The 25,561-nt window shown below is 43.8% G+C and overlaps 1 protein-coding gene across 2 annotated transcripts in view; it reads left to right on the top strand.

Moving 5' to 3' along the window:
- LOC135547152 (kalirin-like) overlaps positions 1-25,561 on the top strand; it is a 279,689-nt gene that overhangs the window by 112,918 nt on the left and 141,210 nt on the right. For both annotated transcript variants that reach the window (XM_064975865.1, XM_064975866.1), the window contains exons 4-8: positions 11,219-11,411; positions 12,818-13,330; positions 19,350-19,472; positions 24,369-24,560; positions 25,151-25,282. In XM_064975865.1, the coding sequence (XP_064831937.1) occupies positions 11,219-11,411; positions 12,818-13,330; positions 19,350-19,472; positions 24,369-24,560; positions 25,151-25,282 (1,153 nt within the window). The remainder of the gene's footprint in view (positions 1-11,218; positions 11,412-12,817; positions 13,331-19,349; positions 19,473-24,368; positions 24,561-25,150; positions 25,283-25,561) is intronic.

Genomic DNA, 25,561 nt, shown 5'->3' with positions numbered 1-25,561 from the left:
TGGGGTGATAAAGATCTGATGGAGGAAATTAAACTGGATCAGTCTGTATCTGGAGTTCAATGTGGATGTAACACCATCCCTGCATAGGTCACTCCATAGATCCTCATCAAGATCAATACCCAGATCTTTTTCCCAAACCCCAAGTCGGGGTTTATCTAGCCCAGGCAGTGTTAGTCCTGACATAAGAGCATTGTATACACGGGAATTGGTCTTGAACAGTGGTTGGTCTGCATGGCAGAGTTGTTCAATAGGTGACATCTTAGGTAGGTTCCATTGTCCCTTGAGAGTCACCCTAATAAAGTTTCGTAGTTGTAGGTAGCTAAAGAAGTCCCTGTTAGGCAAGTGGTATTTCTGTTTCAGCTGATCAAAAGACATAAGAACTCCCTCCTCGTAACAATGTTCCAGAAGAGTGATCCCCTTATCAGACCATGGTCTAAAGTTACTATTCTGGAAAAACATAGGGATCAATCTATTATTCCATAAAGGGGTTTTAGGGGAAAGGAATCCCCCTCGTCCGAACAGCTCATGCAGTTTGCACCATGCCAGGATAGAATGTATGATTAAAGGGTTGTCTGTGATGGTTTTTATAGATTTTCTGTCCCATTTGTAAAACAATTCTGCCCCAGTGTCATCATTTACCTCAAGCTTTTCAATGTTCAACCATGAGGGAGAGGGACCATTGTCAAACCTCTGAGCCAGAAACCTAGACTGTGCAGCCCAGTAGTACATTCTAAAATTGGGGAGGTTTAAGCCCCCTTGACTGTAATCAAGGGTCAGTTTATCCAGGCCAACCCTAGGGGTTTTGCCGTGCCAGATAAACCGTCTGGTCAGCTTGTCGAGAGATGAAAAAAATGCTGCGGGGATAGGGAGAGATTGAAACAGATATAGAAATCTGGGCAGGACATTCATTTTAATTACATTGATTCTACCCAGTAGAGTGAGAGGTAAGTCCATCCATTTACAAAGGTCAACCTCCACCTGTTGCAACAAACTGGCCAGATTGATTATATAGAGGTTGTTCAGATTACCATCCACCATTATGCCCAAATATGTGAAGCCCATAGGCGACCATCTAAAAGGAAACTTGTGCTTGATGGTATGATGGTCAAAGACAGACAACGGTAAGATTTCGCTTTTATCAAAATTGACCTTATATCCAGAGAAAGAACTATAACACTGTAGTAGGATCTGCAAGTGAGAGAGGGAGTGTTCTGGGTTTGTTAAAGCCATGTATGTCAGGGCACGTTCTAATAGCCTCAGCCAACGGTTCGATGGCGAGGGCAAAGATGTGGGGGCTAATTGGGAAACCTTGTCTGTTCCCCCTATAAAGAGGGAAAGAGGAGGAAGTAATCCCATTGGTAGCAATCCTAGCTTTAGGAGATTTGTAGAGTGATTTTATCAAATTTACAAACACGGTACCTAAACCGATCTTTTCCAAGACGCAAAAGAGGTATGGCCATTCAACCCTATCAAAGGCCTTCTCAGTGTCGAGGGAGACTGCGACACTAGGTATTTTGTTTTTGTTAGCAAGGTGAATTATATCAAAGAACCTTCTGAGATTATTGGAGGACAATCTATTAATTATGAAGCCAGTCTAGTCTGGGTTGACCAACAGGGGAAGACATGACTCCAGTCTCTTAGATAGCATCTTGGTGACCAGTTTACAATCTGTGTTAAGGAGAGAGATTGATCTATAGGAGGCGCACTTTAGCGGGTTTTTCCCTTTCTTGTGGATTACAGTAATCACTGCTTGAGAGAAGGACTCTGGAAAGCAGTTGTCTTCTCTGGCTTTTTTAAGTACCTCCATAAGGTAGGGGACCAACAGCTCCCTAAATTCTTTATGGAACTCTGGAGGGAAGCCATCCTCCCCAGGAGATGTATTATAAGGTAAGGATTTAATGGCCTCCAACAATTCAGGAACTGAGAAGTGTTCACTCAGGCGCTCGCTGTCTTCCCCTGACAGGCATGGGAGGTTGAGAGAGGAGAGAAAGGAGTCAATCTCTGATAGATCATCACTTGATTGGGAAGTGTAGAGGTCTTCATAGTATTTCTTAAAAGTTTTATTAATTTCAGTAGGGTCGAAAGATATCTCATTAGTAAGAGTTTCTATGGCATTAATTGTCCTCTTACTTTCCTCTGCTTTCAGTTGCCATGCCAATACTTTGTGAGCTTTCTCTCCAAGCTCGTAATAACGCTGTTTTGATTTAGTGATGGCCCTCTCAGCTTGATATGCGTTCAGAATATTATATTTAATTTTTTTACTTACCAAAAGTCTGTATAGATCTTTAGTCGGGCCACTTTGGTAGGTTTTTTCTAGCTCTGAGATTTCAGATTCAAGGGCAATCAGTTCCGCACCGTGTTTTCTCTTCAGCCCTTTAGTATAGGAAATAATCTGTCCCCTCAGATAGGCCTTCAATGTGTCCCAAAGAATGAAGCTGTCAGGAGCAGAGGGTTTGTTTGTCAAAGTAAAAATAAATGCTCTTTGATGAATGCACAAAATTCAGGTTGCTTCAGGAGTGTAGAATTTAGTCTCCATCTATATGCTCCATTTACCTTGGTAGGAATGGAGATTGATAATACCAGAGGAGAATAGTCACTAAGCAATCTGGGGAGATACTCGACATCTAACACTCTATGAGACAGTTGTGTCGAGAGTAAAAAGTTATCTATGCGTGTGTGTGTCTTGTGTGGGTGTGAATAAAAAAAGTAGTCCCTATCCTGTGGGTGCAACTGTCTCCAGATGTCTAGTAAATTGCGATCTTTCATGAATGCCATGGTGAGCTTGCCGGCTATGGTAAGAAGTGAGGGTTTATCAGAAGACCTATCAAGAACTGTATCTAAGCAAAAATTAAAATCTCCTCCAACCAGTAGCCATCCTGGTGGTGCTTGAGCAACCTGAAGGAAGACATTCTGAATAAACATATGGTCATCGAAGTATGTATAGACTATTTTCCTTTTAATCGGGCTGTTAAGACCTTTTACATTGAATGTGACATATTTTAGTGGATTAAGCATAGGTTGGGTTTCAAATATGTAACTGAATAGAAACCTATCTTTTAAAAAACATTTTTTTTTACCTTTATTTAACTAGGCAAGTCAGTTAAGAACAAATTCTTATTTTCAATGACGGCCTAGGAACAGTGGGTTAACTGCCTGTTCAGGGGCAGAACGACAGATTTGTACCTTGTCAGCTCATATATACAGTGCCTTGCGAAAGTATTCGGCCCCCTTGAACTTTGCGACCTTTTGCCACATTTCAGGCTTCAAACATAAAGATATAAAACTGTATTTTTTTGTGAAGAATCAACAACAAGTGGGACACAATCATGAAGTGGAACGACATTTATTGGATATTTCAAACTTTTTTAACAAATCAAAAACTGAAAAATTGGGCGTGCAAAATTATTCAGCCCCCTTAAGTTAATACTTTGTAGCGCCACCTTTTGCTGCGATTACAGCTGTAAGTCGCTTGGGGTATGTCTCTATCAGTTTTGCACATCGAGAGACTGAAACTTTTTCCCATTCCTCCTTGCAAAACAGCTCGAGCTCAGTGAGGTTGGATGGAGAGCATTTGTGAACAGCAGTTTTCAGTTCTTTCCACAGATTCTCGATTGGATTCAGGTCTGGACTTTGACTTGGCCATTCTAACACCTGGATATGTTTATTTTTGAACCATTCCATTGTAGATTTTGCTTTATGTTTTGGATCATTGTCTTGTTGGAAGACAAATCTCCGTCCCAGTCTCAGGTCTTTTGCAGACTCCATCAGGTTTTCTTCCAGAATGGTCCTGTATTTGGCTCCATCCATCTTCCCATCAATTTTAACCATCTTCCCTGTCCCTGCTGAAGAAAAGCAGGCCCAAACCATGATGCTGCCACCACCATGTTTGACAGTGGTGATGGTGTGTTCAGGGTGATGAACTGTGTTGCTTTTACGCCAAACATAATGTTTTGCATTGTTGCCAAAAAGTTCAATTTTGGTTTCATCTGACCAGAGCACCTTCTTCCACATGCTTGGTGTGTCTCCCAGGTGGCTTGTGGCAAACTTTAAACAACACTTTTTATGGATATCTTTAAGAAATGGCTTTCTTCTTGCCACTCTTCCATAAAGGCCAGATTTGTGCAATATACGACTGATTATTGTCCTATGGACAGAGTCTCCCACCTCAGCTGTAGATCTCTGCAGTTCATCCAGAGTGATCATGGGCCTCTTGGCTGCATCTCTGATCAGTCTTCTCCTTGTATGAGCTGAAAGTTTTGAGGGACGGCCAGGTCTTGGTAGATTTGCAGGTTTCTACTCCTTCCATAAAAATATTATCGCTTGCACAGTGCTCCTTGGGATGTTTAAAGCTTGGGAAATCTTTTTGTATCCAAATCCGGCTTTAAACTTCTTCACAACAGTATCTCGGACCTGCCTGGTGTGTTCCTTGTTCTTCATGATGCTCTCTGCGCTTTTAACGGACCTCTGAGACTATCACAGTGCAGGTGCATTTATATACGGAGACTTGATTACACACAGGTGGATTGTATTTATCATCATTAGTCATTTAGGTCAACATTGGATCATTCAGAGATCCTCACTGAACTTCTGGAGAGAGTTTTCTGCACTGAAAGTAAAGGGGCTGAATAATTTTGCACGCCCAATTTTTCAGTTTTTGATTTGTTATCCAATAAATGTCGTTCCACTTCATGATTGTGTCCCACTTGTTGTTGATTCTTCACAAAAAAATACAGTTTTATATCTTTATGTTTGAAGCCTGAAATGTGGCAAAAGGTCGCAAAGTTCAAGGGGGCCGAATACTTTCGCAAGGCACTGTATACAGATAATTAGGAATTAGAAAATATTTCAACTTTGGTTTGAGCACAAAAGTGACCTGTGTGTCTCTTTAGGGAGGAAACAATAAACATAGGAAAAAAAAACATCCCACCCACCCCGATTGTCAGACTAAAACAACAATCCCAACAATCAAACATGAATACACTTGTATTCTCGCTTGCTGCTCGCTTTCCATCTTGTTCTTACTAGCTAAACCTTGGCGTAAACTAAAACCTGCGAGCTCTCTAAATTGAAAACAAACGTTGTGAATAGATATTTATGGCTGAATATTTACTGCCCATGGTAAGGGATGCTTGAGTCTCTTTTCGAAAGATTAACATAAATGAGGGGGAAAGCAGTGGGCCTAAGCCCACTTATTGCTTCGCCCAGTAGATATGGACTAAACCAAAATATACTCTCCTGTAAATGTAATAGAACTCACCCCGGAAAGATACGGTTAGTTGAAAATGAACAAATCAATTCTAGTGACCGGGAGATACCAGCAGTTCAATCCGGATAAGAGAAAACAAACTGCATTTTATCCCCCAGAGAGACCGTCCTGGCTCAGACGTTGCTCAGTTCTTTGAGAAAAGTGTGCACTTCTCCCGATGTGTTGAAGAGATGGCTTCGGCCTTTGTACTGAACTTTCATCCGCGCAGGGTGGATGAGGTAGCCGGTGATGTTCTTCTCCTTCAGTGCTTTGGTGGCAGGTCTGAACTGCTTGCGACGTCTGGCGAGATCCGCGCTCATATCTGGGAAAAGGCTGACCCTCTTTCCATCAATGGTGATGTCCACTTTGGCTCTTGTGAGTTGCAGTATCTTCTCTCTGTCTTGGAAACGGAGGAACCTGATCAGGACGGCTCGTGGGGGCTCATCTGGCCGGGGTTTCGGCGCTGATGTTCTGTGGGCGCGTTCAATTTCCAGCGGCTTGGTGAAGTTGATTATGTCTAGGACCTCCGGGATCCATTGAGTGAAGAAACTGACCGGGTCACGGCCCTCACTGTCCTCTTTCAATCCCACCACATGGATATTACTACGTCTACTCTGGTTCTCCATCTGATCTACCTTGTTTTTGAGGTAGGCATTGTCCTTTTGCAGTTGTATCAAGACCTGGTCATGTCTAGCGATGGTATCTTCAACTGTGCTAATGCGCAACTCTGCCTCAGTCGTTCTCAAAAGGAGATCATTCATGGAGGATTTCAGGTCGTCAATGGAAGAATGGAGTTCAGCCGATTTCTTATCAATTTTCAGAGAAAGACCTCTGTTACCATCCTGAATTTCCCGGAGGAGAGTAGCCAGCATGTCGGCAGGCTCGCAAGAGGCTGCTGAGAGCAACAGTCCGGAACTGTTGTCTGAGTTATGAGGGCTAATGCTATTCTTGCTAGCTGTAGTGTTATCGTTATCTTGGGAATCAACAACGTTTTGGTCGTCCTTCTTGCCTCTCGGTCGGAGGTCCATGGCTCTTTGGGAAGGTAAGTACTTGACAATTTATCAGCCGATGTTAGAATATTGTTTCAACGTTGTTATTTAGGTAAAAATAGAATAACTTTGAAGAGCTCGGTTTGTCAACGTCTGCTCAGCTCCGCGGCATCACGTGCTCCCCCCAGATAGCAAATGTTTAAAGTTGGTGAGGGAAATAAAAGTCTCCAACTTTAGCAATTTTTGCAATTCGTTCCAGTCACAGGCAGCAGAGAGCTGGAAGGAAAGGCGGCCGAATGAGGTGTTGGCTTTGGGGATGATCAGTGAGATGTACAGTGTGGCAAAAAAGTATTTAGTCAGCCACCAATTGTGCAAGTTCTCCCACTTAAAAAGATGAGAGACGCCTGTAATTTTCATCATGGGTACACTTCAGCTATGACAGACAAAATGAGAGAAAAAAATCCAGAAAATCACATTGTAGGATTTTTTATTAATTAATTTGCAAATTATAGCGGAAAATAAGTATTTGGTCACCTACAAACAAGCATAATTTCTGGCTCTCACAGACCTCTAACTTCTTCTTTAAGAGGCTCCTCTGACCTCCACTCGTTACCTGTATTAATGGTACCTGTTTGAACTTGTTATCAGTATAAAGGACACCTGTCCACAACCTCAAAATGTCACACTCCAAACTCCACTATGGCCAAGACCAAAGATCTGTCAAAGGACACCAGAAACAAAATTGTAGACCTGCACCAGGCTGGGAAGACTGAATCTGCAATAGGTAAGCAGCTTGGTTTGAAAAAATTAACTGTGTGAACAATTATTAGGAAATGGAAGACATACAAGACCACTGATAATCTCCCTCGATCTGGGGCTCCACGCAAGATCTCACCCCGTGGGGTCAAAATGATCACAAGAACGATGAGCAAAAATCCCAGAACCACACGGGGGGACCAAGTGAATGACCTGCAGACAGCTGGGACCAAAGTGACAAAGCCTACCATCAGTAACACACTATGCCGCCAGGGACACAAATCATGCAGTACCAGACGTGTCCCCCTGCTTAAGCCAGTACATGCCCAGGCCCGTCTGAAGTTTGCTAGAGAGCAATTTGTATGATCCAGAAGAAGATTGGGAGAATGTCATATGGTCAGATGAAACCAAAATAGAACTTTTTGGTAAAAACTCAACTCGTCGTGTTTGGTGGGCAAAGAATGCTGAGTTGCATCCAAAGAACACCATACCTACTGTGAAGAATGGGGGTGGAAATATCATGCTTTGGGGCTGTTTTTCTGCAAAGGGACCAGATCGACTGATCTGTGTAAAGGAAAGAATGAAACAGGCCATGTATCTTGAGATTTTGAGGGAAAACCTCCTTCCATCAGCAAGGGCATTGAAGATGAAACGTGGCTGGGTCTTTCAGCATGACAATGATCCCAAACACACCGCCCAGGCAACGAAGGAGTGGCTTCGTAAGAAGCATTTCAAGTTCCTGGAGTTGCCTAGCCAGATCTCAACCCCATAGAAAATCTTTGGAGGGAGTTGAAAGTCCGTGTTGCCCAGCAACAGCCCCAAAACATCACTGCTCTAGAGGAGATCTGCATGGAGGAATGGGTCAAAAATACCTTGTGAAGACTTACAGAAAACGATTGACCTCTGTCATTGCCAACAAAGGGTATATAACAAAGTATTGAGATCAACTTTTGTTGTTGACCAAATACTTATTTTCAACCATAATTTGCAAATAAATTCATAAAAAAATCTTACAATGTGCCAGTGGACCGGACAACATGCCCTCCGATTTGACACACTGAACTCTATCTGCAAAGTAGTTGGTGAACCAGGCAAGGCAGTCGTTAGAGAAACCGAGGCTACTGAGTCTGCCGATAAGAATATGGTGCTTGACAGAGTCGAAAGCCTTGGCCTGGTCATTGAAGACCAACTGGTTGATCGCAAACTGATGAAGATCAACTGGTTGATCGCAATCTATTGGTCTATTTCAGCAGGACAATAACCTAAAACCAAATGTTAAATATCCACTGGAGTTGCTTACCAAGAAGACATAGAATGTTCCTGAGGGGCCTAGTTACAGTTAGGACATCTACTTTGTGCATGACACAAGTATGTTTTCCAACAATTGTTTACAGACAGATTATTTCACTCATAATTCACTGTATCAAGTCCAGTAGGTCAGAAGTTTACATACGCTAAGTTGACTGTGCCTTTAAACAGCTTGGAAAATTTCAGAAAAAGTCATGGCTTTAGAAGCTTCTGATAGGCTAATTTACATCATTTGAGTCAATTGGAGGTGTACCTGTGGATGTATTTCAAGGCCTACCTTCAAACTCAGTGCCTCTTTGCTTGACATCATGGGAAAATCAAAAGAAATCAGCCAAGACCTCAGACAAAATATTGTAGACCTCCCAAGTCTGGTTCATCCTTGGGAGCAATTTTCAAACGCCTGAAGGTACCACGTTCATCTGTACAAACAATAGTACGCAGGTATAAACACCATGGGACCACACAGCTATCATACTGCTCAGGTAGGAGACACGTTCTGTCTCCTAGAGATGAATGTACTTTGGTGCGAAAAGTGCAAATCAATCCCAGAACAACAGCAAAGGACCTTGTGAAGATGCTGGAGGAAACAGGTACAAAGTATCTATATCCACAGTAAAACGAGTCCTATATTGACATAACATGAAAGATCGCTCAGCAAGGAAGAAGCCACTGCTCCAAAACCGCCATAGAAAAGCCAGACTACGGTTTGCAACTGCATATGGGGACAAAGATCATTCTTTTTGGAGAAATGTCCTCTGGTCTGATGAAGCAAAAATAGAACTGTTTGGCCATAATGACCATCATTATTTTTGGAGGTAAAAAGGGGAGGCTTGCAAGCCGAAGAACACCATCCCAACCGTAAAGCACAGGGGTGGCAGCATGATGTTGTGGGGGTGCTTTGCTGCGGAAGAAAGTGATGTGGATATATTGAAGCAACATCTCAAGGTCAGGAAGTTAAAGCTTTGGTCGCAAATGGGTCTTCCAAATGGGCAATGACCCCAAGCATACTTCCAAAGTTGTGGCAAAATGGCTTAAGGACAACAAAGTCAAGGTATTGGAGTGGTCATCTAATGCCCTGACCTCAATCCTATAGAACATTTGTGGGCAGAACTGAAAAAGTGTGTGCGAGCCAGGAGGCCTACAAACCTGACTCAGTTACACCAGCTCTGTGTCACGTCCTGACCTTAGAGCTTTTTGTCTCTATTTTGGTTTGGTCAGGGTGTGATTTGGGTGGTCATTGGGTGGGCACCAGATGTCCAGTGCTCCCCCACAGCCCAGTTCGACCTGTGCCTGCACTCGAGTGGCCGGGCTAAAGTGAGCATTCAGCCTGGAGGAGTGGTGCCAAGGCTGTGCTCCAGTGCTCCCCCACAGCCCGGTTCATCCGGTGCCTCCTCCACGCACCAGGCCTCCTGTAGGTCTCCCCTGTACGTCTCCCCAGGCTCTCTTTTGTGTTTCTGCACCTGACAGGACTGTTCCGGTTTTTGTTCATTCTCTTTGTTATTTTTGTTATTCAGTGTTCAGTTGAAATGAAAGTATGAACACTTACCACGCTGCGCTTTGGTCCACACCTCCTTCAACAGACGATTGTTACACTCTGTCAGGAGGAAGGGGCCAAAATTCAACTTATTGTGAGAAGCTTGTTTAAGGCTACCCAAAGCGTTTGACCCAAGTTAAACAATTTAAAGGCAATGCTACCAAATACTAATTGAGTGTATGTAAACTTCTGACCCACTGGGAATGTGATGAAAGAAATAAAAGCTGAAATAAATCATTCTCTCTACTATTATTCTCACATTTCACATTCTTAAAATAAAGTGGTGATCCTAACTGACTTTTTACTAGGATTAAATGTCAGGAATTGTGAAAAACTGAGTTGGCTAAGAGTACAAGTACTTGGCTAAGGTGTATGTAAACTTCCGACTTCAACTGTATATATATAAAAAGGGGGGTTAGACATTTTGCAAACAATTATATTTATAGAACCGTAAATCTAGCTGCAATATCAAAGCTGATCTTCATTCCCAAAACCAATAGGAAACCAACTGCACAACCCTCATGGTTACATAACTGCTTTTAGTAGGTATTAATGTTGCAAAGGCTTACATTTGTTAAGTCATGTTTAAATAAAATGTTGGCTCAGAAAAGGTTGGTGACCACTGGGGAAGGAGATGCTTCATGTAATAAAATGTGCATCCCAAATGGCACCCTATTCCCTATATAGTCCTATGGGCCCTGGTCAAATGTGGTGCACTAAATAGGGAATAAGGATCCATTTGGGATGTAGACATTTTCCCTTGTTTGTCCCCCAGTCTTCCAACACAAACGATGTGGAGAGGATCATAATTCCAGAAGTAGGGGAGGCTTGAGGAGGAGGGCATGTGGCGGGCCAAAGCAATTACAGGTTATTTTTATCTTCCAATCACAATCAAGTGCTTTCAAAGCACCGGGACCTAAAAATAGGGTGGGGGGGGGGGGGGGGGTGACAGGCTTGTCAGAGTGTTAGAATCGTGGGAGCTAATCATCACTCTGAAGGTAGAACGAGGGGGCTAGCTTAAAACAAGTCCAATTGAATAGCGCTTGTCATTTAGTCATAGCAGTTAAATTAGTTCCGGTGGTGTAATGGCTTTAGCATCACCGTGGTTGGCTCAGAGTCCAGGGGAGTCAAGGGACCAATTCAGATCTAACTTGGCTGAAGGACATTAAGTAGGGCGTGTTGGAGGATAGTGTGGAGAGCCCCCCTAGCCCAACCCAGGCTCCCTTGGAGTTGGTGTGATGTGTTGGGCATGCTGCGTACTAACGGTTGGTTCTCTCTCCCACCCCCACTCTCGCTCTCCCTCACCTCTCTCTCTTTCATTCTCTCTCGCTTCACTCTCTCGCTTCACTCTCTCTCTCGCTTCGCTCTTTCATCTCTATCTCCCAGTGAGGATGTGTGCAAGCGGGGCTTCACAGTGATCATTGATATGCGTGGTTCCAAGTGGGACCTGATCAAGCCTCTACTGAAGACCCTGCAGGAAGCCTTCTCTGCTGAGATCTGCGTGGCACTCATCATCAAACCGGACAACTTCTGGCAGAAGCAGAAAACCAACTTTGGCAGTGCCAAGTTCACTTTTGAGGTAAGGGAGAGCTCAGAATGGGTAAAAACTGAGCCTTGTTTTAGTTGGCATGTCTGGTTGCCCATTGTTAAAATATGTTATATTTTCTCTCGTACAGGCATTTTCTCTAGTCAGCATGCCTGTTTTGATGGTGATTATGTATTTCATCCGGAGTTGAATAGCAAACGTTTCATTGTGATGTTATCACAGGACTATAAGCACTACTTGACAACAGTTGTTAATTTTGGTCTGTCTCTAAAATGGACAGGAAGCACAGAGCCGTATTTTCAAAGGAACTGGTGAGAAAAGATTGCAAAGAATGATTATCCCCCCCCCCCCACACGATTTTCCCCATATTCTCTGCATGTAATGCTGTACAGAAGTCAGCCATTAGTACTGTGCTAGGTAGTGTGAGGTTAAGCTTACATCCCTTGGTCCTCCCCTTTCTCATTCCTACCATCCACAGTGAAATGTAGTGCTAATGAGAAACAGAAATCTGCGTTCCAAATGGCACCCTTGGTCCCGTATGCCTCTGGTCAAAAGTAGAGCTCTATATAGGGAATAGGGTGCCATTTGAGACGCATCCAATGAAGCCTGTATATGTTTTTGCTGGGGTAACATCATGCGAACCTCTTGATTGTGTGCTGTTGAGTGGGTCGAGAGCTTCAAGTTCCTCAGTGTCCACATCACTAAGGAATTAACATGGGTCACACATGCCAACACAGTCGCAAAGAATTTTCAGTAGGCTGAAAAGATTTGGCATTGTCCCTCAGATCCTCCAAAAGTTATACAGCTGCACCAATGAGAGCATCTTGACTAGCTGCATCACCGCTTGGTATGGCAACTGCTTGGTATCTGACCACAAGGCACTACAGAGAGTACAGCGCAGTGCATCGCTGGGGCTGAGCTTCCTGACATCCAGGACCTCTATACCAAGCGGTGTCAGAGGAAGGCCCTAAACATTGTCAAAGACTCCAGCCACCCAAGTCATAGACTGTTCTCTCTGCTATCACACGGCAAGCGGTACTGGTGCACCAAGCGTGGAACCAAATGGACCCTGAACAGCTACTAACCCCAAGCCATAAGACTGTTAAATAGTTAGCCAAATAGCAACCCAGACTATCTGCATTGACTCCCATTTGCACTAACTCTTTTGACTCACCACATATGCTGCTGCTACTGTTTATTATCATTTTACCCCTACCTATATGTACATATCTACCTCAATGACCTCGTACCCCTGCACATCGACTCGGTACTGGTACCCATTGTGTATTCATTCCTTGTGTTATCTTTCTGTTATTTTTCTATTTTTCTCTCTGCATTGTTGGGAAGGGCCCCCTTAAGTAAGCATTTCACTGTTCGTCTACACCTGTTGTTTACGAAGCAGGTGACAAATAACACTTGATTTGGATTTGACTTGACAGACTAGCATGGTGTCAGTGGAGGGCCTGACTAAGTTGGTGGACCCGTCCCAGCTGACAGACGACTTTGAGGGCTCTTTGGAGTACAACCACGAGGAGTGGATGGATCTGCGCGTGGCCCTGGAGGAGTTCATGGGCTCGGCCGTGCACCTCCTCTCCCGCCTGGAGGAGCTCCAGGAGCTGCTGGCCAAGAAGGAGTTCCCAGTGGACGTGGAGGGTTCCCGGCGGCTCATCGACGAGCACACGCAGCTCAAGAAGAAGGTGATGAAGGCTCCCGTGGAGGAGCTGGACAGGGAGGGCCAGAGGCTGCTTCAGTGTATCCGATCTAGCGACGGGTTTTCTGGGAGGAACTGCATCTCGGGTAGCGCTGACTTCCAGAGCGTGGTGCCTAAGATCGCCAGCCTGCTGGACAAGCTGCACTCCACCAGGCAGCACCTGCACCAGATGTGGCACGTCCGCAAGCTCAAGTTGGACCAGTGTTTCCAGCTCCGCCTCTTTGAGCAAGACGCAGAGAAGGTGAGTGACCAAGCTCAGAGATCTAGAAACATTCACAATAAAACCATTTCTGCTGAGTTGATCTCTGAATTGAAAATCTTTATGTCCATTGAAATATTTTATGGACTTTTGTCTTTAACTCGTGGTTACAAACGTGCAAATTTAAGTAAAATTACAAACAAAACATAGATCAGACAACGTGATATAGATGATACCAATGATCTCTGCGAACAGAATAACAAAAATTAACCCACAGTACATTAAATACACTGGTGATTTGACGTTCATAATATAATATGCAGGGCGTTTAGCTAGTAAGACCATTCTAATTGCCAAACGTGTGCCTTGTGTACAGTAAGGCAGACAAACGTCGACATGGAATTTATATTTAAAGGTTGCAAACTGATTGAGAGGTTTTTCGCATATAAATATCCCTGATCCTTGGATGCAAATATTTATCCTAGAGACCTCAGTATGACAGCGATGAACAAACTTCTGGCTAGATGTTATTTAAGGTTGCATCCCAAATGGCCCTCAATCCCCGACTGTATATAGTGCAATACTTTTGACCGGAGCCCTCTGGGCCCTGGTCAAAAGTGTACAGATCGGGTGACATTTGGGACACAGACTTTCTCTGTTTATATGCAGGGCCTAAATACATAAACGCTGACATGTTGTTTATTTATTTGAAATGCATATTAAATGGGATATAATAACAGCCTGTGCTTTTAGAAGGATATGTGCTTTTACAAGATTCTGAAAAAACAGAACAGTTCAGTACCTCATTCCCGAGATGCTATTTTAGGGAATAAACATGTATTTTGCCCACTTTTCCAATTAGTGAGGTATGTTTAAGTGTGTATTAAAAACTATTTATTCTCCCCTGCGCACACATCGCCCTTGACAATGGCAGTAATGTTGCCCAGATGAGCCCAAAGGTATATGTAATCATTTTTTTGGTCATTTATTTTTGGTTTTTAAAGGAAAACCTCACATTGCCTAAATACCCCAAAACTCATTAGGAATAGCACAACAACAACAACATGACCTCATGTTAGGACCTATATAACTCTGGCAAGGTCAGAGACACAGGTGAGCCTGCGAGAAAAGGTGGTTGTGTTTAGATGACAATGATGATCACACATTCAAAACAATGTTTTACATTGCCAAGTCATCTGCCGTTTCCCAATGCAACTGGACAAATGAACTCAAACAAATAAACTACAGTCAAATGGCCACACAGCAAGTGTATACAGACAGAAAGGAAGAAAAACGGCATTCTCCTAACCATGCGATATTCCCTCCAAGCCTTCAAGCCTGCACTCCCCCCAACATACCGTACAATGATGAAGTAGTAGCCAATGCCTGCTGGATTCTAGACAAAGGCCTTCATCTGGATAAGTGCAGTCAGTCCCTTTTCTAATGACAGTGGAGCCCCATGGTTCCTCCTGATGATTAGGCCAGGCCCAGATAAAGATTAATTTCCCTGGGGACAATGCCAATTAAGGCCTGGCACACATACTCTGTCTGTCCCTCCATGTGTCCTCTCCAATTGGTCTGTGATTGCCTGCTAACACTGCACTAACAATGTGTTACACGACTCACAGTCTAACAGGATAGCTACAGCAGTTCACCTACTGGTCATATTGTAAGCTCAGATTCCATAAGACTATTTTTAATTTGGATCCGACCGAGCACTTGGACAGTCATAGTAGCGTTTGTGGTTGCACACCTGCACTCCAGCCATTTGAACAGTGACTGTAAACACTGAGCGTATTATAACAGGGCACCTTTGAAGCTCAAGCATTAATAAGGGTATTTTTTGAACAATGAAATGAAATTGTCAGTGTGCAACCCCAGTAAAGGCACTACATATCTGTGTGGATCAAGATCAAAGGGAACAATAACAGACAGAGAGGAGGATGGAGGATAGACACATGTTTATTTTGGTCCTCCATAATGACCTTGTGCGCTCTCTTTGGCTTGCACCCCAAATGGCACCCTATTCCCTACATAGGGGACTAATTTTAACCAGGACCTATAGGTCGTTATCAGTAAAACGTCACAATAAGGTGCAGAGCGTTTCATTTGACTGCTGGGGGGGGGGGTTAGGAGACCCAAAACTCCCTAAAACCATTGACACCCGAGTGCAGTTTTTAAGGGATTGTCAAATAAATGTTAACTTTGGTTGTAATATTGTCAGCATAGTCAGAACTAAAAATGTTTGATTATTCCATGCAAAACAATTTAGCAGCAAATAACTACATGCGTTTCACGATCAGTACACGATCAGTACTCTGAATGATCGGCTATGAAAAGCCAACTGACATTTACTCCTGAGGTGCTGACTGGCTGCACCCTCGACAACTACTGTGATTATTATTATTTGACCATGCTGGTCATTTATGAACATTTGAACATCTTGGCTATGCTCTGTTATAATCTCCACCCGGCACAGCCAGAAGAGGACTGGCCACCCCTCATAGCCTGGTTCCTCTCTGGGTTTCTTCCTAGGTTTTGGCCGTTCTCGGGAGTATTTCCTAGCCACCGTGCTTCTACACCTGCATTGCTTGCTTTTTGGGGTTTTAGGCTGGGTTTCTGTACAGCACTTTGAGATATCAGCTGATGTAAGAATGGCTATATAAATACATTTGATTTGATTAAACATCAATTGATGGTGTAATTTCTCATACGTGAAGGTAACCCTACGATATCTCTCAATATTGGCACCATTAATTTGATATTTTACTGACATAAAATTAAAGGGAACTCTACTTGACAAGTATGAGTGGTTTAGGTCAATTACCCATCCTTTGTGGGATCTGCTTGACAAGCTACCAGTAGAAACTTTGTACAGTTGGCTAAACAGAGTGATAAGTATAACTAATGTACTTTTTTCCAACCAACGTATGCCTACCTAGGGAAGTTAGCTAACATTATCCCCTTTTCAACATAGGATTAAACACGCTTAAAAACTTCCTTTCATGGGCATCAATGCGCCAGGCCAACTAACAGGCCAGGGGCACAATGTATGAATTTATGGTTGGATCAGAATCGGTGTTGGCCAGTACAGTAATTGGCCAGTACGGAGAATTAAGTAAAATCACAAGTCCAAATCCCCATCTCCATCCATGGCTAATTTAGGAAAGGGCCTATTGGAGCTAGCTAGCTAACCCCCGGAGGACAACAATGCAACGACATGCAACAATTCAATGACGTTTGGTGAGAAGCCAAATCCAAACTGACTTCCCTTGGCACCTTTTTTTTTTTAATGCGCCAGGACCATTCACAGCTGAGCTCACTCAGTTTGGCTAGTATTTTATTACTTTTTTATCCAGGGAGGCCAAATGCTCCTGCGAATTGAAGGAAATGTATGAAACACAGAGAGAACAAAGTTAAATTATTTTGTGTTTTTTTCTTGGTGACATTTTTGGGGAAGCATGGCTTCCCTTGGCATGAATACGCACCATTGCTTATCAATAAAACGTCACAATATGGTGCAGAGCATTCGATTTGGCTGCTGGCGGGCAAGGAGACCCCTATCTCCATTGACAACTACCTGACGTTTTCAAGGAATAGGCTCGCAATTTCACATCGGCTACACTCACCCCCCTTTTGACCTCCTCCACTTTCCGCAGCAACCAGTGATCCGGGTCAACAGCATCATTGTAACAGTATAGACTTTACGTCCGTCCCCTCGCCCCGGGCGCGAACCAGGGACGCTCTGCACACGTCAACAGTCACCCTCGAAGCAACGTTACCCATCGCTCCACAAAAGCCACGGCCCTTGCAGAGCAAGGGGAACCACTACTTCAAGGTCTCAGAGCAAGTGACGTCACCGATTGAAACGCCACTAGCGCGCACCACCGCTAACTAGCTAGCAATTTCACATCGGCTACACAAGCACGCACACGGGCATACACACAGAAATCAGTACCATGGACAGCCACATCATATTTAGATTAGATTTATTGGACTACATAGTTGTTTGTATCTTTTAGTTGTCACTGCATAGATGATTAGATGATGTTGAAATGCTGACGTTGAAATAATGGATGCAGTTTTCTTTGTGACTTGCACTAACTATCCGTGTTTCTAAATCAATAGTTGTTTAGCGATCCAAAAATGGAAACATTAACTTGCTTGACCATGCTGTAGGTCATTTAACGGTTTGTTACATGCAATATGTTTTGTGGACTTCACCGGATAGATGTTGCTCTCTGGTTTTGTGATGAAACAACGGTGTGGTTGAATTTATTCTGCCGCTGTGTCTTCTTATTGTCTCGGCCTTAGGTGTCAAAGCATATGATTGAATTATAGAGCAAACAGCACAATTATCACAACACATAGGTTGTAATATTGCCCCCCCCCCCCTGGCATGGTTTCCCCTGTGATGTTACTCACTATCCGCTACTGGTGATAAGACCTATAGGGATTCTGGTGCCTTTTGGGACCCAGTCAAAATGAACAAATACTGCTCCTCTCGCCTGGCCTCCACGCCGCCGTCTTCCTCTCCCATCATGCACTGGTAATGATCAACGCCATATGATGGGAAAAAATCTCACAGTTTTTTTTTAGTCAGGAGAGTTATAAATTATAATCAATGTTGTTCTCCACATAGAGAGAAAAAAGACCTCTTTTGATGCAATCAATATATTTCTTTCAAGGGATATGTCATTTTTACAGAGTACATTTTAGGTTTATGATAAGGAAGGAGTTGTTGTTCATTTTGGATAATGATATACAGATGTAGGATCACTCTTTTGAACACTCTTTCGTTGCCGAGAATTTTCCTGCACTTGCAGGAAAAGCAAACTTGTAGTGCAAACGGTTCCTTATCGTCAAGTGAACATGAGTCATTTATCAGCAACTGCACTGAGCCAGAATTGTCCCCCCTAAAAAAAAAAGCAAACAGTCATTGAGCTAATTATTCTTTAGCTAGCTTCTCTCTGTTTAATTTGTAAATGATTAGATTAAGCTGTCAAGATTTGTAATTTAATAAACATGACAAGTTAGGGAATGTATAAGTATTGTTTCAATCATATGGTCTTTTGACAATAAAGTTGATTAAATCAAACCCTACTTTGAGGGTAAGAAATATGATTCAAAACCAAAATATATGGAGGACCATTTTTTCCTTGCCACTTTTCTGCTTTTCCCATTCTATTTCCTAAAGTTATTGCTTATTGAAAGAAAAGACATTGTAACTTTTTACTGCAATTGATCATGGTTTAGTAGGATAATAATTACCATAGCACTATTCATTAAAAAAAACGCCTAAATCGAAGCAAATTGTCTATAGCAACACCTGCTCGGTAATCTGTTATATCAGTACAAACACATCAGACAACTCATGCCTTTAATAAGGACTTACATTGGAAGGCAGCGCTGAGAGGTCACACTTGCGCCAATGTTTAATTAACAGCTCAATCAAACCTGATTAAATAGATGTATTCTAATGTCGCAGGCTCTTCAGAGCGGGGGTGTAAAGCTGCTGTAAAGCTGCTGGCCTAGAGGGCTGTCCTAATGTGACCCTATAATCATGCTTGTCACGCCACCGTTATTTAATTTTTGATCATATAGTTGAGTGTACCGTGCAGGATCTTAATAAAGAGCGATGGCAAGCCTCCCAATGATCATTAGGGTATAATTAACACCAGAGAGAGAACTACAGTATCATGTAAAGCACTGCATGTTGGATCACATATACTGCTGAAGCATGGGTTCAAATCCAGCCCTTTGCTGTGTCTTTCCTCTCTCTTGATCCTGTCCAATACACCTGAAAATGAAATAATTTCTGTCTGCTGTGCTGTGATGAGTTACAACAGCTGGGAATGTTCAATGATTATTATGATGATTGATTGATTATATATAATATGCTGTTTATATGCGTGCAAGCCGTGCATTCATTTCTGAATGGGTGTGCCCAGCGGGAATTGAACCCAGAAGCACCATGCCCTAACAACTGAGCCACACAGGACCAGTAACCCAACCAGCAACCTTAACTAACCTTATGTATCTTTGTTTGTTCCCATCATAGATGTTTGACTGGATCAGTCACAATAAGGAAGTGTTCCTGCAGAGCCACACAGAGATCGGTGTCAGCTACCAACACGCAGTGGACCTCCAGACGCAGCACAATCACTTTGCCATGAATTCTATGGTATGTGAGGACTATGTAGTGTGTGAGGACGATATGGGATGCAGGAACTAAATGGGTTGTGGCAACTATGTGGGGTGAGAGGACTATGTGGGGTGAGAGGACTATGTGGTGTGAGAGGACACAGTGCATGGGGATGGGGGATCTAATAATATGGATGACATCAATACTCTGAGTCATGGCTCAGTGATTTCACTTTGTATGAGCGGAGTAAAAGCGGAATTATTGAAAGACAGACTGGTCGATGTTCGAGGAGCGAGTCAAAAAGCCTTTCAATTACTGTATTAGTATCTCAAATTGGGTTGTGAAAGAAACATGCTCGTACAGCTATCAATGATGTAGCGCAGGCCACTGGCGATGGAGCGCTGGCGAAGTCCATTTTGCATATGAAAACATTCGTTCAGATTAGTATTGCTCTACTGAAATCGCAGGCTACTTCCTCAATGTTGATATGATTTCCTCTGCTTCTACTCACCAGTTACACTGCCATTAAAACTCTGTTAGGATGTTTCCCAAATGGCACCCTGTTACCTACATGGCCCTGGTCATAAGTAGTGCACTAAGTAGGGAATAGGGTGCCTTTTGAGATACACCTTAGAGTAGGGAATGGCCTCCACTGCAGTTTTGCTCTGACAGAATGAAGACATGTTTGGTGCTATTTGGTTCAGAAATCAAGCCACATTACAGTGCTGAGAAAAAGTATTTGCTCCCCTTCTAATTTTCTCTACTTTTCCATCTTTTTTTATACTGAATGTTATCAGATCTTCAACCAAAACCTAATATTAGATAAAGGTGAACAAATAACATAACAATTACATACTTATTTCATTTATTTCATAAACAAAGTTACAGTATGCAACATCCAATGCCCCTGTGTGAAAAAGTCATTGCACCCTTGCACTCGATAACTGGTTCTGCCACCTTTAGCTGCAAAGACTCCAACCAAACGTTTCCTGATCAGATCTCTACACGTTGCTGTGGAGGAATTTTGGCCCATTCTTTCATGCAGAAATACTTTAACTCAACGACATTTGTGTGTTTTCAAGCATGAACTGCTCATTTCAAGTGCTGGCACAACGTCTCAATTCGGTCTGGACTTTGACGAGGCCATTCCAAAACTTCAAATGTGTTGCTTTTTAGTCGTGCAGGTCCAGGTCCTGAGGCAGAAAAGCATCCCCAAAAGCATCACACTACCACCACCATGACCGTTGGTATAAGGTTCTTACTGTAGAATGCGGTGTTTGGTTTCCACCAGGCATAATGGAAGCCATGTCAATGACTTTCTTTTTCACACAGGGGAACTGGGTGTTGCATAATTAATGAAATATGTATACATTTGTTGGTTATTTGTAAACACAGGTTTCCTTTATCTAATATTAGGTTTTGGTTGAAGTTCTGATAATATTTAGTATAAAAAAATATGCAAAAATAGAGAGAACCAGAAAGGGGGCAAATCATTTTTCGTGGCACTGTATGTACCAAACACACCACATGCACATTTGAATGGCATGAAAAGTCCTAGCATTTAGGGGGGTAGATCAGCTTTAGTATTGTTGATAGATTGTGCCTTCCATCAGTGTTATTGTCTGCATTTCCAATCCCCCATATATATATATAAAGGTATATATATATATTCATATATTTCCCCCTAACCCTAACACCCCTTTCCTAAACGGAGTAAACTACTGGACAACAACACTTCTACTTCCAGCTTATACATACTAAATACATATTTTAAATACTTAGATATTTTTGTTTTTTAGTCCCATTCTAGCCTTCTATTGCCATTTCCAGCCTTGATTCTCAATGTGAGATGTTTTAAATTGTATTTTTTACAATAAAAACCTCCCCACTCAGAGGCAGCTTGGCTCTCACTGAAGAACCACTCTCTCTCACTCTTTCTCTCTCTCTCGCTCTCTCCACACTCTCGCTCTTGCTCCCCCCTCTCTCTCTCTCTTTCTCTCTCTCTCTCTCTCTCTGCTCATACAGACTCCTAAATCATGCTGTTATTATGTTCTGACGTGTCTTGGCTCAGCGTGTCCAGCATGTAGCTACCATGTCTGATTGTAGTTCACTAAAGCCCTGCTTTAAACCAGCGAGCTGTTTGTTTTTCATGCCTCCATTACCAGTTCTAATCAGGTTTAGCGGTAAATAAAGCCCACGGTGGGTGCATCATGTGAAGCTGATAAATGGTTGGGCCTAAAGCGGCCAGAGATGATTAAACTCCCATAGTGGAGGGATGGGTGGGTGGGTTTTGTGGACTACAGAGCCAGATGGCAGCACAGAGGATGTAAATGTCTGTCTACCTGTTTGTGTGCGAGTGTCAAAGACATCAGGGGTGGCCTGCCAGAGATTGAGCGATTCTGTCAAAGCTGCAGAAATCTGTCACGCTTGTTGTCACTAAGTTCTACACCATAATTTCATGCCGGACTGGCTCACAGGTCATACAGTATCTCTGTAGCATTGATTGTTTGGCTAATAAGCGATACTACGTTGCTAGGTATAGCTAGACACGCCACAGAGACCTAGATTTCTTCATTTGTTTGTCCACTTCGATTCAGTCATCTCTATGTATGAATAAATCAAATCCAAGTTCATTTGTCACGTGCGCCGAATACAACAGCATTACAGTGAAATGCTTACTGACAGACTCTAACCAACAGTAAAGGTATTAGGTGAACAATAGGCAAGTAAAGAAATAAAACAACAGTAAAAAGCCAGGCTGTATACAGTAGCGAGGCTCTAAAAGTTACGAGGCTTCGTACAGACACCGGTTAGTCAGGCTGATTTGAGGTAGTATGTACATGTAGATATGGTTCAAGTGACTATGCATACATGATGAACAGAGAGTAGCAGAAGCGTAAAAGAGGTGTTGGTGGGTGGCGGGACACAATGCAGATAGCCCGGTTAGCCAATGTGCGGGAGCACTGGTTGGTCGGCCCAATTGAGGTAGTATGTACGTGAATGTACAGTGAAAGTCACTTTGCTTATATGATAAACAGAGAGTAGCAGCAGTGTAAAAAGAGGGGTGGGGGGCACACAATGCAAATAGTCCGGAGTCTTATGGCTTAGGGGTAAAAACTGTTGAGAAGCCTTTTTGTCCTAGACTTGGCACTCCGGTACCCCTTGCCATGCAGTAGTAGAGAGAACAGTCTATGACTGGGATGGCTGGGGTCTTTGACAATTTTTAGGGCCTTCCTCTGACACCGCCTGGTGTAGAGGTCCTGGATGGCAGGCAGCTTAGCCTCAGTGATGTACTGGGCCGTACACACTACCCTCTGTAGGGCCTTGCAGTCAGAGGCCGAGCAATTGCCGTACCAGGCAGTGATGCAATCAGTCAAGATGCTCTCGACGTTGCAGCTGTCAAACCTTTTGAGGATCTCAGGACCCATGCCAAATGTTTTTAGTTTCCTGAGGGGGGATAGGCTTTGTCGTACCCTCTTCACGACTGTCTTGGTGTGTTTGGACCATTCTAGTTTGTTGGATGATGTGGACACCAAGGAACTTGAAGCTCTCAACCTGCTCCACTACAGCCCCATCGATGAGAATGGGGGCATGCTCGTGCCTCCTTTTCCTGTAGTCCACAATCATCTCCTTAGTCTTGTTTACGTTAGGGATAGGTTGTTATTCTGGCACCACCCGGCCAGGTCTCTGACCTCCTCCCTATAGGCTGTCTCGTCGTTGTGGGTGATCAGGCCTACCACTGTGTCGTCTGCAAACTTAATGATGGTGTTGGAGTCATGCCTGGCCATGCAGTCGTGGATGAACAGGGAGTAGAGGACAGGACTGAGTATGCACCCTTGGGGAGCTCCAGTGTTGAGGATCAGCGTGGCAGATGTGTTGCTACCTATCCTCACCACCCTGGAGCGGCCCATCAGGAAGTCCAGGATCCGGTTGCAGAGGGAGGTGTTTAGTCCCGGGATCCTTAGCTTAGTGATAAGCTTTGAGGGTACTATGGTGTTGAACGCTGAGCTGTACTCAATGAATAGCATTCGCACATAAGTGTTGCTTTTGTACAGGTGGGAAAGGTCAGCGTGGAGTGCAATAGAGATTGCATCATCTGTGGATCTGTTTGGGCAGTATGTAAATTGGAGTGGGTCTAGGGTTTCTGGGATAATGGTGTTGATGTGAGCCCTCACCAACCTTTCAAAGCACTTCATGGCTACGGACGTGAGTGCTACTCATTTAGGCAGGTTGCCTTTGTGTTCTTGGGGACTATGGTGGTCTGCTTGAAACATGTTGGTATTATAGACTCAATAAGGGACATGTTGAAAATGTCAGTGAAGACACCTGCCAGTTGGTCAGCACATATCCTGGTAATCCATCTGGCCCTGCAGCCTTGTGTATGTTGACCTGTTTAAAGATCTTATTCATGTCAGCTACGGAGAGCGGGATCACACAGTTGTCCGTAACAGCGGATGCTCTCATGCATACCTCAGTGTTGCTTGCCTCGAAGCGAGCATAGAAGTGCTTTAGCTCGTCTGGTAGGCTTGTGTTACTGGGCAGCTCGCGGCTGTGCTTCCCTTTGCAGTCTGTAATAGTTTGCAAGCCCTGCCACATAAGACGAGCGTCGGAGCCGGTGTTCAATCTTAGCCCTGTATTGATGCTTTGCCTGTTTGATGGTTTGTCGCAGAGCTATAACAAGCAAATAGATCCTGAATTCAATTAAAAACAATATCCTGAATTTAATTCAATATATCCTGAATTAAATGAAATAGATCCTGAATTAAATGATATTGACCCCTCAAACTCAACTCTGGCAATTAATTATCAGGTAGAATGGAAAACCAGCTCCGGACCTCATGGGGTACAAGTTGAATAACCCTGATATAGACCCTGGATCTTTTCCCAAAATATATGATGTCTTCTCTATGTGTGTCCCTCCCTCCCTCGGTGCAGAATGCCTATGTGAACATCAACCGGATCATGTCGGTGGCGTCGCGGCTGTCGGAGGCGGGCCACTACGCCTCGCAGCAGATCAAACAGATCTCGGCCCAGCTGGACCAGGAGTGGAAGAGCTTCGCCGCCGCCCTGGATGAACGCAGCACCATTCTGGCCATGTCGGCCGTCTTCCACCAGAAGTCGGAACAGGTTGGCAGTAGACAGTAGGCCTACGGGCTGCAACCCTCATACTGTTGTCACTCAGTCACATAGCCCTGAATTCTACCTAACTTGAAGTCTGAGCACGTAACGCAGACATTTGTGTAAAACATGTACTGACATCAAAGGGGGATTTGCATGACAATTCAAGCGTTGCATCAAAGCTTTGACCATCCTTCCAGCCCACAGGCCGTCTGAGAGAGATTGTAGTGTCAGTGTTGTCCTGTATTTCTCTGGCTGTTGCCTGTTGCTGTGTCGAGGTCGTTAAGATAGACCTGCGTTGCCTTGGCAGCAGCTGCTATGATGCAGATTGTTTGGGGCTACAGGTGTTCCTGTCGGCTGTAGACTTTGCTGCTTTACAGAGAGCCAGACAGGCAGGCAGGCGGGGTCCAGGGTTTCCTCAGCCTCTCGGGTCTGCCTGCCTGTCTGCTTCCCTCCCTTCCTCCCTCCATGCTTCCCTACCTCCCTTCCTCCCTCCCTGCCGGCCTCTGTCTCTGAAATTTATCCCCGGGCTCTGTTGATTGATCTATCTGTCTCTGTTCTGTTGTGTGAATGTGTCTTTTTGGGCTGATTTCATACAGTTCTTGGCTGGGGTGGAGGCCTGGTGTAAGATGTGTAGTGAGGGGGGACTGCCCTCGGATATGCAGGACCTGGAGCTGGCCATCCACCACCACCAGACCCTCTATGAACAAGTGACCCAGGCCTATACCGAGGTGAGACACCCTCACAACACAAACCAGGGTTGGGGCGAATTCCATTTCAATCCCGGTCAATTCAGGAAGGACACTAAGATTTCAATTATTTTCAATGCTTTTCAATTGGGAATTGGAAAATTTGGATTTGGAATTTGGTTTACTGTCTGAATTGATATGGTATTGTCCCCAATCCTGACACTCACCCAGTTAGAGCACTAACTAAACTCAGGTTTATAGTGGCATTCTGTGCTAGTTTAAGATCCCACCACATAGCTTTTAAGGGGAATGACCACAATT

The sequence above is a fragment of the Oncorhynchus masou genome, chromosome 10 (genome assembly GCF_036934945.1).
Source record: "Oncorhynchus masou masou isolate Uvic2021 chromosome 10, UVic_Omas_1.1, whole genome shotgun sequence".
NCBI classification, from domain to species: Eukaryota; Metazoa; Chordata; class Actinopteri; order Salmoniformes; family Salmonidae; genus Oncorhynchus; species Oncorhynchus masou.
The sequence above is the reverse complement of the archived record's forward strand: the minus strand, read 5'-3'. Positions and strand labels throughout refer to the sequence as shown.